Genomic DNA, 18267 nt, shown 5'->3' on the forward strand with positions numbered 1-18267 from the left:
AGATAAAAAAATCAGAATCGCATGTAGTGTGCAAGAAGTCTATAAGCGCTTTTCTGAGCTTTTTTTTTGGCCATCAGAGCTTTCTGAGAGCTTTTTAAAAACCTTTCCCATTGACTTACATTAAAATCGTGGTAAAATTGAAGTAAAATCGTGCTAAATCCCGATTGCTGTAAAATTGTGCAATTTTACCACGATTTTAATGTAAGTCAATGGGAGCTTTTTAAAAAAAAAATCTCTCAGAAAGCTCTGATGGCCAAAAAGTGCTCAGAAAAGCGCTTAGGCCTGGAACCCACTGAAAACCGCAAACGCAAAACGCAACCGCTAGCGTTTTGTCTGAGCGGTTTGCAAGCGGATTCATGCGCATTTTTGGTCGTGTTTTGCAACATTGTATTTTTTTCCCCAGCGGGTGCCTAGCGTTTTGCGTTTTGCGTTTTTATCCTGATTGGTCCTGTGAATTATTTTTCATTTTGTTACAGTGTGCTGAACCGCAAAACGCTAGCAAAACCGCTCAGTTTAGGTTTTGCTGAGCGTTTCCGCTAGCGGTTCAATACTTTACATTGAAGCGCTAACGCTCCCAAAATGCTGCACGTCCTGCGTTTGCGTTTCTGAGAAACGCAAACGCTCCTGTGGAAGTTGCCCCATCCATTAACATTAGCCCAGCGTTTTGGCAAACTGCTAGCGTATCGCAGTGCTGCCAAAACGCTGCCAAAAGCGCTCCTGTGGGTTCCAGCCCTTAAAGTGTGTCTGAGCCCTTACTCTCAACTTTACTCTTAACTTTTTCAAGTTTAAAATCAAGATGTGCAAAATACAAAATTAGCATTGCAGTTCAGAACGACAAGTATAGCCCAATGCATACTAACAATATTATTCTGCCAAGAAACAGCCCACTACAACTGAAAGCAACCCTATGAAATACAGGCATGTTTCACAGCAGCACTATGGGGGACTAATGCCATGTAGAACATGTAAACCTAAATGCAAAGAGAAGGAGCACAGATACATGCATGATGTACATCACAAAGATTTCGATTCTAGCCCAATTCCTAACAGGAAAATGCTGCCCAACTACAGTGAGCCACAACATTAAAGGAACATTGCAAAAATGTAAAATGCATATGTATAAAATGTACATTTGTTCAAGAGCAAAATGCGCTATCAATTACTTTTGTCCTATGTTGCTGTCATATATAGTAGGCAGTAAAAATCTGACAGATCTGACAGGTTATGGTCTAGTCCATCTTCTAATGGGCAATTGTCAGGGTTTTCTTTCTTTTCAAAAGCACTTACTGATCAGTAATTGCTCAGTTCAACTGCAAAAATAGTGTGCAAGTGAGTAGGGAGTCTGGCCAGCATCTTTGTATAGATCCTTTCCAGAGAGTGCTTTTGTAAAGAATGAAGGAGATACTGAGAAGCCACCATGACGAAATGGACTAGACCAAAACCTGTCAGATTTTTTTCTGTCTACTGTAAGTGACAGCAACACAGGAGAAAAGCAATTAATAGTGCATTTTACATTAAGGTGTTCTTCATTTGTATTTTATTTATCAGGCTCACTACTAGATATCTTTTAATTGTGATATAATGATACCACCCCCCCCCCCCCAAAAAAAAAAAAAAATGAAACAAACATCGAGCAGAGGAGCTACCAGGTAAAGCTGGATACTACTGTAACCTGCACTATCTGTGCCATTTATACAACAAATTTTTCAATGAGGTCACCAAACTAAGATGTATTACGGTGTTACACTTGAGACACTTTTCATCATAATTTCCAAATGATGTGCATGTAGATTTAGACTCTGTTCACCCTAAATCTTCCACCTTGCATTTTGACAGACCAGGCTGTGGTCCAAAAACAAATGGGTACTGCAATGATTATCGAGGAGCCAGTTCACAATGACTCAATTTTCGTCATTACATCCTGCTACAGAAAAAAAAAACACTGCAAGTACTTTTCTGGACAACAGACTGTGTTGCCATTCATTTGTTGAATGCCTTTGTTCCAGTCCAACAACAAGTGCTGCAACAGATCCTGAAATGGAGACATGAGTGTTGTAGTAAAATGCAACACAACATACCCAGTGTGAACAGGGTCTATATTCCCATATAAGTTCATATGTGACAGACACACTAATCTAACCTAAGCTAACCCCATAAATTAGCTCTACTAACCTTTTGGTTTCAAAAGCATTAGGAGAGACAGTACTGGAACCACAGAAAAAAATATTCATTTTTCATTCATGCAAAGTACAAATCCACACATCATATGATTTTACAGACAAACGCAAGTTGTCCTTGCGCTGATGATGAATTCAGCATGGCTATATGACTACAGAAATAAAGTCTTTTAAGTATGCATACATTTATGTGTAATCGAATCTCTTCTACCATTCTATTACACATGCTTTTCATTCCAAAAGTTCTTGTTATTGACATCTACAGGAGGTGCATAAAATCTCAGTGCCAAAGCCAGTGCCATGCTGAGTGCAGATTCTGGAGGCAATATGTGATAAGAGACACCGCCAGCAATTCAAATGCAAGAACACAGATGTCATGATCACAGTAAAGAGCTCTGTGGAATAAAGTTGTCAGGTCTAGGAGACATTTGAACAGTATATATGTATCACAAACTCATGGTTAATATTCATCAGTAGGTTTAACATTCAGCGCGGCACGCATACGTACCTTCTCAGTAACAGTTTGGGGTGATTTTTGCTTTCCAAGTTTTTGTCAATGAGATCAGACAGTAGTTGTTTCAGCACATCTGTAGAGTACTCCAATTTGCTCTGTAGGACTGTCATGATTAGGGAGGCCACATTTCCTCTATCACGCATGGAGAAACTGCGCTGAGATTCCAATGTTCGGATAAAAGACAGGAGGAACACTTTATTGTTTATCATCTGTGCAAAGAGCTTCAGGCCTTTCTCTACCCGTTCTTGTCGGTAGCCAGGCACCTGAGAAATAAACAAAGATTCCTATGTAATCAATATCACTATGTATGTGTGTATGTGTGTGTGCGCGCGTATGTGTGTGTGTATACATATACGCGCGCACACACGCGCACACACACACACACACACACACACGTTTAACTTTCCTATATTGAGATGCTAATACTCATCTATCCAGTTCTTATTTTTACCATTTTTTTTTCTGTTTATGGTGTGTGTTTTATACTGTATGTAAGTGCATTATGTCATGTCTGTCAGCTCTGCAACTGCACTTTGGTCTTCTTTTTGGTACTATTCTCTGCAAATTAGCTATCCCTAAACAATGCCATTTTTTATTGAATGCCTAACTCTAACCTCCCCATAACAGAAATCCCTTCTTGATGACTAACCCTTACTTCCTCTCCTAATGTACAGTGTTTGTTTATGCCTAATCCTAATCTTCTAACCCTAATGTTTAATTTTAACTTCTTCCTACATTCTCCCGTAATAACTCTTCTAAAAACTTTAGACAACAGGGATGAGCAGGTGAAATTCCTTAATTTTTGCTTACCAAACTTTTTGAGGTATTGTCACGTATTGTGCAAATTCATTATATACTTTCACAATTCAGAAAACTCTACATCTTGTAGCATACAATTTTTGAGAAAAAAAAACCCCAAAGCCCTAATAGTAATAGAGATAGAAAGCAGGAGAAGGAAAGTGAGCAAAGAATCTAAAGGTTATTGGACAACAGACTCAGGGTCGAACTCCAGTTAGGAGGAAGACTCTACTGAAGTTAAGCCTAAGAACAAACCTTTTCCAAAACCCATAATTAAAAGTCCAAAATGTGCCGAGCTTTAGACGTCGGAGGCGGGCGAGCACGCCCGCAAGAAACCCTATCTCAGGAGAGTTACTTGGAGCAGGAGAACATATGGGAAGGGTTATCGGAAAAGAAGATAAATTATCTCTTTTCCATGGAACAAAGGCATGAACTGCAAATCATTAACATCTCAGGAATCCCCTTACCGTATGGGTGTCTCTCGGTTTTAAAAAAAAGGACTTAAAGGGACTCCGAGCAGTGCAGAAACTATGGAAAGATGCATACCATTTTGAAGCTCTCTTTCTCCTCTTTCCAACAAAAGAAAACTAAAAGGCATAGGGCAGCGGGTTATGTGTCGTTGGAAAGAGGAGAAAGAGAGCTTCAAAATGGTATGCATCTTTCCATAGTTGCTTGTATTACACAGGACGACTTTTCCCCAAAGTCGGCAGCTGAATGGAGCTGCCCACTTTGGAGAAAAGTCATCCTGTGTAATACAAGCAACTATGGAAAGATGCATACCATTTTGAAGTTCTCTTTCTCCTCTTTCCAACAACACATAAACCGCCGCCCTATGCCTTTTAGTTTTCGTTATTTTCACGATCGAACTCGAGTTCGCCATGATTTCGATTGTAAAAATAGCAAAAACTAAAAGGCGTAGGGCGGCGGTTTATATATTGTTGGAAAGAGGAGAAAGAGAGCTTCAAAATGGTATGCATCTTTCCATAGTTTCTGCACTGCTCGGAGTCCCTTTAATTTTTCAATGACCACTACTTTTGACAATTTTAAGTTGGAGGTGGACTGGTACAAAAGCGTAAGCAAATTGAATATTCTGATGTGGCAGAACAAGAAACGGGGTGAGGACTCCACGGAGATATGAATCAACAATCATCTTACAATCAGTAATCTGGTATACATGGCTCCAACACTGGACAGCCCCGCTGACCTGGAGGCCTTAGCCAACTTGCAGGAACTATTGGCAGAGAGCAGTATAATAGAACAGAATGAAGCTGAGGCAGTAACCAGACAGGAATTTAGAGCTTGTAGGTCAGTCAGAGACTTTTCCACGTCACCTGGATCAGTAATAGACATTTTCATCCAGAAAGTACTGACGGACATGCATGCCCTCATTTACTCCCAGGATACACCGAACATTAGCCCCACAGAAAAGCAAGCCTTGGACTGGTTAAAGAATAACAGGAGTATAGTACTCAAAAAAGCTGATAAGGGTGGAAATTTGGTTGTCAAGTCAGCTGAGTACTATGTTACAGAGGCCCTTAGACAACTAGAAGGTCCAGATCAAATTTACATGAAACTGAAAGGGGACCCTACCAACCAGTTCAAATCTACCTTACAGTCCTTGCTCAGAAGGGGGGTTGAGGATGGTTTAATCTCAAAACAGCTGGGCGAGGGACTTTTGCCAGAGTTCCCCAGGAAGCCGGAGTGGTACTTTCTCCCCAAGGTCCACAAGGACCCCGTCCATCCCCTGGGGCATCCGATTGTGTCAGCCAGAGGTTCCTTGACCGAACCTCTATCGAGGTATCTTGATTACATCTTGAGACCATTCTTGGGAGTGTTGGAAACCCATCTGGCTGACACCTTGGACGTCCTGGGCAAGTTGAAAGGGGTGGCCCTTGGGGTGGGGAGTGCGGTTGGCATTGGTTGACGTTGTCAAACTTTACACACATATCCCACAACCATTGGGCACCCAGATAGTGGATGAAATTCTTGAAGTACAAGGAAAGGATGATCTTTGGGTGCAATATCTCTGTGAATGTCTGTATTTTGTTATTTCTCACAATACATTTCTGTTCAACAATAGATGGTACCGACAATGTTCAGGAGTGGCAATGGGGACACCAGTGGCTCCTACATACTCAAACCTGTTCCTATGGGGATGGGAGAGTAATGTGATCTTGGTAGACAGTAATCTATTTAGATCAATTATCAGCCACTGGTACAGGTATGTGGATGATGTCTTCCTCACATGGAAAGGGCCAGATGACCAGTTTGTTGGCTTTCTTGACTTCTTGAATTCCAACGATTACAACATGCAAATCACTGGTGTGATGGGAGGTAGTCGAGTTCTTGGATCCTGAGATCTATGTTGAGGAAGGTCATCTCCAAGCCAAAGGGCACAGAAAATCCACGGCCACCAACGCTTCTCAATAACAGTTACCACTCGGCTCATACTGTAGGGTCTTATCCCCTATGGCCAGTTTGTAAGACTCAAAAGGAATTATTCTAAAATGTGAGGACTTTGTAAAACAGAGCCAAGAATTGGCAGTCAGACTCGTCAGTAGGGGGTATACCCTGCAGGATCTAAATAGCTTTTAGGAAAGCAGACTCTCTGAGAAGAGAGGATATTATAACGAACAAGCAGAGGAAACGACAGGGCCATAAACCTCTAGAGGAAGTTGGACAAAGAAAGGAGGACCGGTTTACATGTGTTTTTGATTTCTCACCAATGGCTGAATGGATTAAAACGATTGTCTATAAACACTGGCATGTCCTGCAGGGCGATCCCTGCCTTGCTGGAATCTCTAGGCAGAGGCCCCTTATATCTTTTAGGAGGGCTGTCGTGACTAACAGTGAGTATTATGTGCCCAATGAGTCCAACTGGTTACAAAGGGCAAAACCAGTTGGTGGCTTTAGATGTGGCAACTGTAGACATTGTCACCAGTATGTAATGGGATGCAGCATTCGACTAGGTGGCCATGTTTTGCCAATCAAAGACTTTTTACATTGCCAGACTAAGTTTGCTGTTTATTGCATATTGTGCAGATGTGGCAGCTTTTACATTGGCCAAACGACTCGTATGCTGTGTACCCATTTTCAGGAACACTACAACTCAGTAAGAACGGGTGTAGGAGCAGGTAGACTTATTAATCATGTCAGGGAAAAGCATGATGGGGATTCCAATTGCTTAAAGGGAACCTGAAGTGAGAGGGATATGGAGGCTGCCATATGTATTTCCTTTTAAGCAATACTAGATGCCTGGCTGTCCTGCTGATCCTCTGCCTCTAATACTTTTAGCCATAGACCCTGAACAAGCATGCAGCAGATCAGGTGTTTCTGACATTATTGTCATATCTGACAAGATTAGCTGCATGCTTGTTTCTGGTGTGATTCAGACACTTCTGCAGCCAAATAGACCAGCAGGGCTGCCAGGCAATGTGTATTGTTTAAAAGGAAACAAATATGGCAGCCTCCATATCACTCTCACTTCAGTTCCCCTTTAAGATTCGCTGGTATACTAACTGTGGAAATACCCCGGAGGGCAGGGAATCAAGAACAAATACTGCTACAACAGGAAGCAAGAATAATCTCGGTCACTAAAGCATGTGGTCCGTTAGGATTAAATGACAGAAATGAATTGCATTGTTTTCTGAACAAATATAATTGAGGCATGTGATGTGTCTCTTTCCTCCTTATCCTGTTGCAAATACTACTGCTTGTCATATGTCCTTTGTATTTATGTTCCTCTTTTTATTTTCTCCTTTGAATGAGTAACGTTGTGCAATATGCAGTAACATGCCTTGCATTTTTAGATGTACCCACATTTTGAACTAATGCATAATGTTTGTACTTTTACATTTTGTGTACAGTCAAATGATCACCTACACAATGTGGACTGCCTTTGATGACTCTAAGGGATTGCCCCAATGACTAACAATATGGTGTGTGGATCAGCGGAGAATCCCACATATCTAACACTATCTATGGAGGGTACTTTTCCCTGAAAGAACGAAGGGGTTAACCCGCAAAACGCAGCCAAACTTGAGATGCGGCTTGGTATCCATGGTAACCTGACCGACGCAGCCGGCATCTCCATAGATAGCCCCCCTATGACAAGCGTGAAGCAGTGAGCTGATAGGCGGGGAGACTCGTGGCTCGCTAATCGGCTAGAGTCGGTCACGTGCTATGCTGACGAGGACGGGGCGTGAACAGGAAGCGGCATTCGCCGGCGTGTGCTCCAAGCTGGTTACGGTGGTATGGTGAGTGTGATGGCTACATCTATAAATATGTAATGTCTTGCAAATGTGTTTTAGCCTCTGAAGAAGCAGGTTGTATACCTGCGAAACAGCTGTCAGGCACATCCTTTCCCCCCACTGCTAACCACTGTGTAACCCGGCCACAATAAAGGGACTATTATGCAGCAGTGCCCGTTCCTCTCTTCCTTTCAGAAACGCTGATGCTAAATCGGAGCACGCTGCAGGTAAGCCCACCAGTGGCCGTTCCGTCCCTGCCGCATACTGGTGCCAGGTTTTTTTTTAATTTTTTTCCATCTCTTTACAGTACACCTAATAGTAATAGCATTGCTGTATTTACCAGCAATACAACTAAAAGCACTGTTCATTTCTGACATAAATAAATGTTTAGGCTACATTGTATGTTCATTATTATCTTTTTACACGCACAGCAGCTCAGAAGCCAAGTAGTTTGTACTCACTCCCTTGTTGGGACATTGGATAGTGTAATGGTTAAAGGCTCTCCCTCTGACACAGGGCTCTGCCTGTTCAGTAAGCCAGCACCTATTCAGTAGGAGACCTTAGGCAAGTCTTCCTAACACTGCTACTGCCTATAGAGCGCGTCCTAGTGGCTGCAGCTCTTGTGCTTTGTGTCTGCCAGGAGAAAAGCGCAATATAAATGTTATTTGTCTTGTCTTATTTGGTATGTATGCCTTGTGTGCATTTGATTTCTTCTGGGTGATCCAAACTCATGTTAGAATGTAATGGGGCATTATGGGACATTATAGGCAGTGAGTGATGTTAGCTGTTCAACATACTCTGGGAAGTGTTGCATAATCGGTTTATACTATACAGTATAATTGCTGGAAATAAATTAAAAATCCATAATCACATGCATACATACCAACCTCTGATACTTCATTGTGCATGTTAATGCTGTGTTATCCACAAACAAATTCCCTGCTTCCCTCCCTCTAGCTAGATCTTTTACATATGGCTTCAATTCAGTGAGCAGTAGAGAGGGGTGTTTATCTCCATATCAAGCACATTATGCAATTAAGGGAACACATGTACTGCAGACAGAATACTTACAAATAAATAACAGTACACTGTACTTTGATTTATTACATCCTCTTAGAAGATGCACTCATTTCACGTATTTCTGTGCATTGCTTATAAGTTTAGCAGGCACCAAAAAACTAAAATCAGCTTTAAAGTACTGGAAATGGAGCCATTAGTTTATTGGGGAAAAGTTTCTTTCTGCTGGAAGCTACTGTAATTAGACAACGCAAACACAAATTGAGTGGGCTGCATAACCTGTCTAGAACATGAGTTGCATAGAAGTCCTTTTTCAACAATTAACTTCAAAAGGCATCCCTTCCAGGGAACTGTTCTTGTTTGTACTAATTACAGTGAGGCAATTAGCAAGACACTGTAACAAAATAATTTCCATTAGAGTTGTTCTGTAGTATTTATAAATAATTTGTAGTGTATTTTCTTTTATATGCATCTGTTAAAGATTTGTTAGTCATAAAGATAGAACCTTTCAAGACTTTGCCACTTTGGCATTTCCAAACATCTATGTTACAATGAAAAATTACTGAAATAAGCACTGTCAGTAGAGATTACCTTAATGGATAATCAAGGGGCAAGGATACCTTTTATTGAAATTGTTGGTCACAAAATACAAAGCATGTGTTTTATGTTTTTTACATTTAGAAGCACCAGTTTTATTTTGAAGTACTTCAGGAAAAAGTCTAACTTTGAAATAAAATAATATTAGGGGCTTTTCACTAAAATTGGCATACTTACCTTTTTTTTAATTTTTTTTTATAAGATTACAAAAAAAAAAAAAAATTATGTACACAACAATTCAAGATGCTTTGAGGTTACAGGGGATAATGAAAATGGTGTGTGTGTGTGTGTGTGTGTGTGGGGGGGGGGGGGTTCTGAGGCTGTATATAGTGCCAGGTATCTCAAATAATGATAAATGAATTGAATACCTCTCGCAACTATTTTGAACGTTCTCCAAGAAAAAAGGAGAGAGCAAAAAATGGGGAAAAGTGTTTCTATACCAGACATCTAGAGTGACACTGTCAGAAATAACAAACCATAAAGGTGCTTGTGTGAGCTACTGTTGTATGTAACTATTCTGCTGTATCACATGTTCAAATGATTTTCCTTTATAATAAGACCAGCAGGGTGGTCCAGGCCATCATTGCAAGTGGCAGCCATAGAGACAGTTAGATAAAGATATCTATAGAAAAACTCCTGCTGTGAACATTTCTAAACAGCAGTAAACGTGCCTGATGCCATGCTATCATTTAAAAATATAGAAAACGCATGGAGTCTGTTTTTTTGTTTATGAAAGGAAACCCAGAAGCATATATGTGTATATGTGTATATATATATATATATATATATATATATATATATATATATATATATATATATATATATATATATACACACACACACATATATACACACACACACGCACACATACACTCAAGAGGAGACAGACAGGCAGCAGCCAAGATAGACAATTTCATGAGGGAAAACGATCCAGAAATCACCTGAGCTGAGACTTCCTGTCAGTCTCGGCATAATGCTGCACCTCTCACTGCCATCTTGCATTTCCTTTTCCCAAACCCTCACATGTGGCATGAATATACTACAGGGTGGGCCATTTATATAGATACACCTTAATACAATGGGAATGGTTGGTGATATTAACTTCCTGTATGTGACACATTAGTATATGTGAGGGGGGAAACTTTTCAAGATGGGTGGTGACCATAGCGGCCATTTCGAAGTCAGCCATTTTAAATCCATGATTCAATTTTAACGTAACTTTATTCTTTCATGAGTTATTTACAAGTTTCTGACCACTTATAAAATGTGTTCAATGTGCTGCCCATTGTGTTGGATTGTCAATGCAACCCTCTTCTCCCACTCTTCACACACTGATAGCAACACCACAGAGTTTTTCCAGCAAGATGGTGCACCACCACATTATGGGTGTCAGGTCCGAGCATTCATAGATGAACAGTTTCCTGGAAAGTGGATTGGTCATCATGGGCCAGTTGAATGGCCCCCAAGGTCTCTCAATCTGACCCCTTAGACTTTTATCTTTGGGGTCATCTGAAGGCAATTGTCTATGCTGTAAAGATACGAGATGTGCAGCACCTGAAACTATGGATACTGGAAGCCTGTACTAGCATTTCTCCTGCAGTGTTGCTATCAGTGTGTGAAGAGTGGGAGAATAGGGTTGCATTGACAATCCAACACCATTGTGCAGCACATTAAACATGTTTTATAAGTGGTCAGAAATTTGTAAATAACTCATAAAATAATAAAGTTACATTAAAAACAAGCACACTATTGTTTTTCTTGTGACATTCCCAATAAGTTTGATGTGTCTCATGACCCTCTTCCTATTGAAAAAACAAAAGTTGGATTCAAAATGGCCGACTTCAAAATGGTCACCACCCATCTTGAAAAGTTTCCCCCCTCACATATACTAATGTGCCACAAACAGGAAGTTAATATCACCAACCATTCCCATTTTATTAAGGTGTATACATATAAATGGCCCACCCTGTACATGTGATCAAACATTATATAAAGTCTACATGGAGTGTTGGGATATTACTACAGTGGTCAGGAGAAGTGGAGTCTTAGAAATAACTTGAAGAAATTACCTTTAAGTACCCTGCAACTAGTCCCTGTTGTGTTCTGGTTATGTTTATTAAGATGTGTTCTTCTCATGCTATCTATAACTTTATAAGCCTCACTAAATTTTGACATAACTATTATTATATAACTATTATCATCATCATTATTATTATTGTTTGATACAAGTATACAACAGTTGGACAGCCTTTGATTCAGAGCTCTGTAGCTATTATTTAAACATTCACCAATGTGGTCTTCAAGTGCTTGTATGCAATTATGTTGAGAAAATCAATGTAAAACTTCATCAAATCTTTTCAAAACAAATAGTGCAAATAGCACACTTGTGGTGAGTGAATTGTATAGAGTGTCTCTTATTATGACAAAATAGCAAATGGTAGCAGAAATAACCTGTTTCACAATAACAACAACAACAACAAGAGTTGTTATAAAGAAGGATATTTATGTAATGCTTTCAATGGGGAAAATATTTACATAAATATGAAATAAATATAAATAGAGATCTATGCCAATGTGTACTGTACCTCCAAATCCCTCAATACTGGGTGGTCTTCAATGCCAGGAAACAATACCCTCATTGTATAGGTACGATAATCCAAGAAAGGAATGCCAGCTCCATCCAGATCACTGGTCAACTCATGGATGTCTGTCTGCAGCTCAGCAAAAGCTAAAACAGAAAAAAAGGCTTGGTGATCAGTAATCTGTAGTGAGTCTCCAATTGACAATGAAATTGGTTCATCAAAAGCCGGTAATACTGTGGTGCAAACATAGCACACAGCAATATCACCTTCACTTCCACCTACAAGCAGTGTTGCCAACTCATCCCTTTAATTACTGACACATATGAATTATACAGGTTTCGTGGCTAGGTAGATGCAGTTAAGGCACTGATTATGTGTAAGTAGCCCCAGAACCTGTATAACTTAGATGTGTCAGTAATTAAAGGGATGAGTTGGCAACACTGCCTGCAAGTACCATGACTTACACAATAAGCGTAACTCACGATACTCAAGTAGCGCAACCATTGCTATGGTAAAGTGTGTTATTACCAGTAACACTCATTAGTAATGTGCATTACCGTAGCAACGGTTATGCTACTCTAGTACCGCGAGTCATGCTAACCACGTAACAATCATAAAACTTGCAGTACTTGCAGGCCAAAGTGAAGGCAATATTGCCATGCGCTATGTGTGCACCAGAGTATTACCGGCATTTGGTGAATCAACCCCGATGACAGTTATGGCCTGATTCATCAAGCTGCCCTGCTAAAGCTTAATGTGCAGTAGTGTGCGCTATGCATGTCTTACATAGCAGTGCACGCTGCTATGTAGGAGCGTGCCTTCCCTTAGTTATGTGCATTGCTTCCTTAGCAACGTGCGTAACTTTCAATGCGGGCGGTCCTGTGAAGGATCACTACCATGATACTTCACTCTCAGCTGCTACTATAACGGTAGCAATACTTCCCAAGACCGCCCACATTGAAAGTTATGCCTGTTGCTAAAAAAGCAATGTGCGTAACTAAGGGAAGGCATGCACCTACATAGCAGCTGCTATGTAAGGCATGCAAAACGCACACTACTGCACATTAAGCGGTGCTGCTTTAGCTTGATGAATCAGGCCCTTTATTCCTTATTCATATTATCTGATGAGATTAAAATGTGTCAGTGGCCTATATTGGTTGCATGCTTCTAGCCTTTATAATTAGGCTGTAGAACCTACTGAACTATTATACTTCCAATCAGATTCTGACAAGATCCATTGAACTCCTCTAGAGAGCAACAATGAGATGAAATACTATAAAAGCTATGCTACAGCAAGAATTTTAAAACAAAACACATTCTACAAATGCTTTTACCTATACAGTACATGAACAACTTTCATCCTTCCAGTTTCCTTTTTTTAGCTTAAAGGGAACCTAAACAGAGGGATATGGATTGTTCCTTTTAAACTGATACCAGTTGCCTGACTCTCCTGCTGATCCTGTGTCTCCAATACTTTTAGCTACAGCCCCTCAACAAGTATGCAGATCAGGTGCTCTGACTGAAGTCAGACTGGATTAGCTGCATGCTTGTTTCAGGTGTGTAATACAACCACTGCTGCAGCCAAAGAAATCAACAGGACTGCCAAGCAACTGGTGTTGATTAAAAGGAAACACCCATATCCCTCTCAATTTAGGTTCCCTTTAATAAACACAGCATGGCAATGCGTTAAAAACGTTATAATATTCTCCAAAGGAAATGCTTAAGACTTTAATTCTATACACTGCAAATGAAAAAAAATGCCAGTTGATGCAAATGGGGTGAAATGCAGCTATGAATAATAAAAACAGTGCTTAAAAATCTCAGGTTTATCACTGTAACCTTCTTGGTGTCCACAGAGCTAACAAAAGTCTCTCCAACACCAGGTTGTCATGACAATATATTATTGCCAGCTACGCTCCTGCTAATAACTTTGAAAGCACAATTGAAAACAGCTTGAGGAACAATATTAAAACACTTTAGCTAAAACACTTAAAGGTCATCACATTGAAATAATTTTGAGAAAAAAATTGTTAAGTATTGAAGTAACATGTTTTAAAGAAGTCCCTGCAATATGTTGTTAGTGCTGTGCCCAATCAGGCACGGATGTTCAAAACGATTATAGAACTAGGAATTAAAGTTATTATGGAAATGTATTTTATGGAAATGATTAAAATCTTAGAAGGCTTTTAAAGCACTTACATATGGTTAACATACCTCTCATAAAGCTAGTAGGGAGGAGGGAAGTTACCAAATTCACCAAAGCGCAACAATAAACATTTCTGTGCTCGCGGCAAGTTTGATATTATTTATGATCTGATAGTAATATATTTAAAATGCAAACCATAACATCATCAAAACATACAGTATTTTAATCAAGTGAATAAAAAAAAATACTACAAAGGTCAACTAATGAAATAATTCCAACATCTTTAGTTTGATATTTGTAGAATAGAATTGCTTGTGCCTCTGGGAGCATGTGTGTACATGCCTGTGTATGTGTCTGCTTCATGTCTTGGCAGGAGCTTCACTTTAAAATCCCCTTGCCATAAATGGGCATTTGTAATAATATGAATCTAGGGGTGCCACTAGATCTCATGGGGAACCATAGTACAATTTTTCATGAAGCTCCCTTCCACATAGACAATAGGCACCAGGCTTCCTATTCTTTTTTATTCTTTTTTCTCATTCAGTGTTTGCTTTTGTTTGCCTTTAGGGGAAGAATCTTTTCCTGTGCTGAACTTTAGCAGTGACCGCTGTTAACAGTTTACATTACTTACTGCAGCAGGAAAGAAAATGGATGAATACATGTAGCTTGTTAGATCCTTAAAAGGAAACTAAAGTGAGAGAGATATGGAGGCTGATATATTATTTAAATATAAAGGGCAACTGAAGTGAGAAGAATATGGAGGCTGCCATATTTATTTCCTTTTAAACAATACCAGTTGCCTGGCAGCCTGCTGATCGATTTGGCTGCAGTAGTGTTTGAATAACAACAGAAACAAGCATGCAGCTAATCTTGTCAGATCTGCCAATAATGTCTGAAACACCTGATCTGCTGCATGCTTGTTTAGGGATGATGGCTAAAAGTATTAGAGGCAGAGGATCAGCAGGACAGCCAGGCAACTGGTATTGCCTAAAAGGAAATAAATATGGCAGCCCCCATATCCCTCTTGCTTCAGTTGTCCTTTAAGCCATAGAAATTGTCTACATGTCAAGCTGATCCTCTGCCTCTAATCCTGTTAGACATAGGGGTTGATTCACTAAGAGAAATAGCGTGAGTAACCTCCTGTTACTCGCGCTATTTCATCAGCGTGCCTTAATTGCGTGCTATGCGCGCTATTGGCCATGTATCGCGTGTAATCAGTCCCACTGTCAGAAACGCACTCCATGCTGTTGTATTGCAGCATAGGGAGCACTAAACTTAATGCCGCTCCACTCCTCCAACTCTGAGCACCTGCAGGTCCAGTCACATTAAAGGACATGATCCCCGCACTCTGATTGGCCTAATAGGCTGCTTGTCACTTGACAGGTGCTCAGGGCGGGAGGAGTGGAGCAGCGTTAAGTTACTAGCGCTTGCTATGCTGCAATACAGCAGCATAGCATGTGCTTCTGACAATGGGGTTGATTACACATGCTATGCAGCCAATAGCATGCAATTAAGGCACGCTGATGACATTGAGTGAGTAACAGGAGGTTACTCGTGCTATTTCTATTAGTGGATCAACCCCATAAATCCTAAACAAGCATGCAGATAAGGTGTTTCTGACTGCAGCCAAAGAGATCAGGGCTGCCAGGCAACTGGTATTGTTTAAAAGGAAAGTTTGCATCTCCCATAGACGGTTCCATGTCTGCACCACTCTTTACTGTACCCTTTGTATCTCTTGTCAGGTAGCACCACAGTTTCCAGGTCATTTGTAATAATAGACAATGTGGGCATGCGGACATTTCTGCTTTTGTTGCCATTCAATAAATTCTCTCTCTTCCTGTTACCAGTAACTATACAGGAAGTGAAGACAAAACTACAGGCATGATACACCAGGCAAGATTCTAGCAATCCTGTACTGCATTTAGGTGTAATTGCCTTCTTAAAACAGAAGGAAATTTGCAATAATTCAGTTATAAGTGAACATTTGTGGTTACCCACAATGCACTACCACTAAATATGCAAATTATCCCTTTTTGCCCTTGTTAAGCCAAGCAAGCATCCAGAACCACTGGTGTATAGCAAGCCTATAGCTTTTAGTTTTACACAGCCATATCAAACCCACATGTAGACAGCCTGTTTCTGACTTTTGGTCCTCATCAGTACATGGCAGGGATTGATAAGGCTGTATGAAGTAGGGCTTGGACCAGTACAACAGAGTAACCAAGCAGCTCAGGGTGACCCATACAGCATTATCAATCCCTGCCATGTACTGATGAGGACCAAAAGTCCAAAACAGGCTGTCTACATGTGGGTTTGATATGGCTGTGTAAAACTTATAGTTATAGGCTTGCTATACATCAGCGGTTCTGGATGCTTGCTTGGCTTAACAAGGGCAAAAAGAGATAATTTGCATATTTAGTGGTAGTAATTTGTGGGTAACCACAAATGTTTACTTATAACTGAATTATTGCAAATTTCCTTCTGTTTTAAGAAGGCAATTACACCTAGCTTTGCTTTTTTTTTAGTAGGAGGGCTTTTTGGTTCCCTTTATCCCCCTATACATTTCTAGTAGTTTGGGTCACCCTGAGCTGCTTGGTTACTCTGTTGTACTGTATTTAGTGATAACATACATGTTTTGCATGGAGACTTGCTTCAAGTCAATTCAGCATGCTTTCCTAGCCTTTACATTGATTATGTATACATGGGATGTTTAGGAAAAAAAGTATCAAATGGATACCATAGTGGCTGAACAGAGATTTCAATCACCTAGTGGTACAGTGTACACGTGTGTCAGTCCATGCTGTATGCAATTATTGTGTCACCAGTTTGGTGTATATGTTCTCTGGTTGAGAAGGCAGAGGAACCTAATGAATAAACAAAATAATGAACATAAATCTCTACTATCATTAACTTACCTTCTTTGCATTCTAAGGCTACTCGTGATTCCAAGTTGTCCATCTGCATCTGCAATCTCTTAAGTGTTAGGTCACTTTCTCTGGATTTACGTTTATATGCTATAAGGACAGCCACAATAAAGATTATCAGCAGTCCACCTGCTACAGCAATACTGACAATGGCCGGCACACTCAAAGGGCTGTCCGGTGTTATGTAAACCATGCCAGGAGAGAACTCCATTCCACCAACGTGAGCCTATACAAAGAAGACATGAAGATAGTAAACATAAACCTTAAGCCTGTAGTCATATCTACAAAATATGCCTATACTGCTCTTCAAACCTTGCTACGTAGTGCTGGTGGCATTGAATGAATTCAGTTATGCATTTACAAGTATGTACAACACATATATTAATGGTAAAGGAGAAGCTACAGATAGATATATATCTTCAATCCTGTAAAATGTGTGAGAATAGGAAGACCACATATCTAAATGTATGCTAACGATATATGCAACTTCTCTCACTACAGCTATCAAAAGACAGCAGAATGGACTAGAGGAGTGAGCCCTATGCATTAAAGCTAAATAAAGCGGCACAAACCAGTGAATAAATTACTGCCGGTTACTGCATCCTACTGAACCCTGCATTCAGGCATGATTCATTACAAACATCTGAGGTTTCGCTTACATGCAACATGCCAGAATATGACTCAGCACCACTTATTACCACCTTCAGCTGACTGAGCCTCCTGGTTAAGCTTTTGCAGTGCAGGAGGCATTTCAATCTGCTCAATATGTGGAATTTCAAGAAGGGAAGGAAAATAATAGCATGATTGCACACTCTAGAGCTATACCAGGTCCACCTCCATTGCTGTATTGCCCAATTGCCCATCCTTGCAAGGCAGCCCTTCCCTGATACTGATGGCCAGAGGAGTTAGGACCTAAAGTTGCATGATTTACAAATAGGAGTTCATTTATATGTGTAATTAGGCACTAAACTAACACTAACTGTTTCTCATGGCTGCTAATTGTGTCAGAATCATAAGGTGAAGTGAAGCCAGCAAAATCCTTAAAGATACTTTTTAACAAGCAGCGAAGGCACTAAAGAGGTTTAGTACATTAACTACTATATTATGCCAACATATTTAATTTGCTTAAATTTATTTTTTTAAAAAGGCAGGGCATATTAAATTTTAATGCATCTCTTACTTCAAGGAGCCATGAGAAAGTAAGCAATAAAAATATAAAAGCAGAATCTATCCAACCAGCAAACCTTTAGAAAATTACCTTT

The 18267-nt window shown here is 40.1% G+C and overlaps 1 protein-coding gene across 2 annotated transcripts in view; it reads right to left on the reverse strand.

Moving 5' to 3' along the window:
* The window catches only part of PLXNA4 (plexin A4), a 910299-nt gene that overhangs the window by 110337 nt on the left and 781695 nt on the right, over positions 1-18267 (reverse strand). For both annotated transcript variants that reach the window (XM_068276018.1, XM_068276019.1), the window contains 3 exons: positions 16997-17231; positions 11939-12081; positions 2686-2954 (listed from right to left, as the gene is read on the reverse strand). In XM_068276018.1, the coding sequence (XP_068132119.1) occupies positions 2686-2954; positions 11939-12081; positions 16997-17231 (647 nt within the window). The remainder of the gene's footprint in view (positions 1-2685; positions 2955-11938; positions 12082-16996; positions 17232-18267) is intronic.

This window comes from Hyperolius riggenbachi, chromosome 3, assembly GCF_040937935.1.
Source record: "Hyperolius riggenbachi isolate aHypRig1 chromosome 3, aHypRig1.pri, whole genome shotgun sequence".
Lineage (NCBI taxonomy): Eukaryota > Metazoa > Chordata > Amphibia > Anura > Hyperoliidae > Hyperolius > Hyperolius riggenbachi.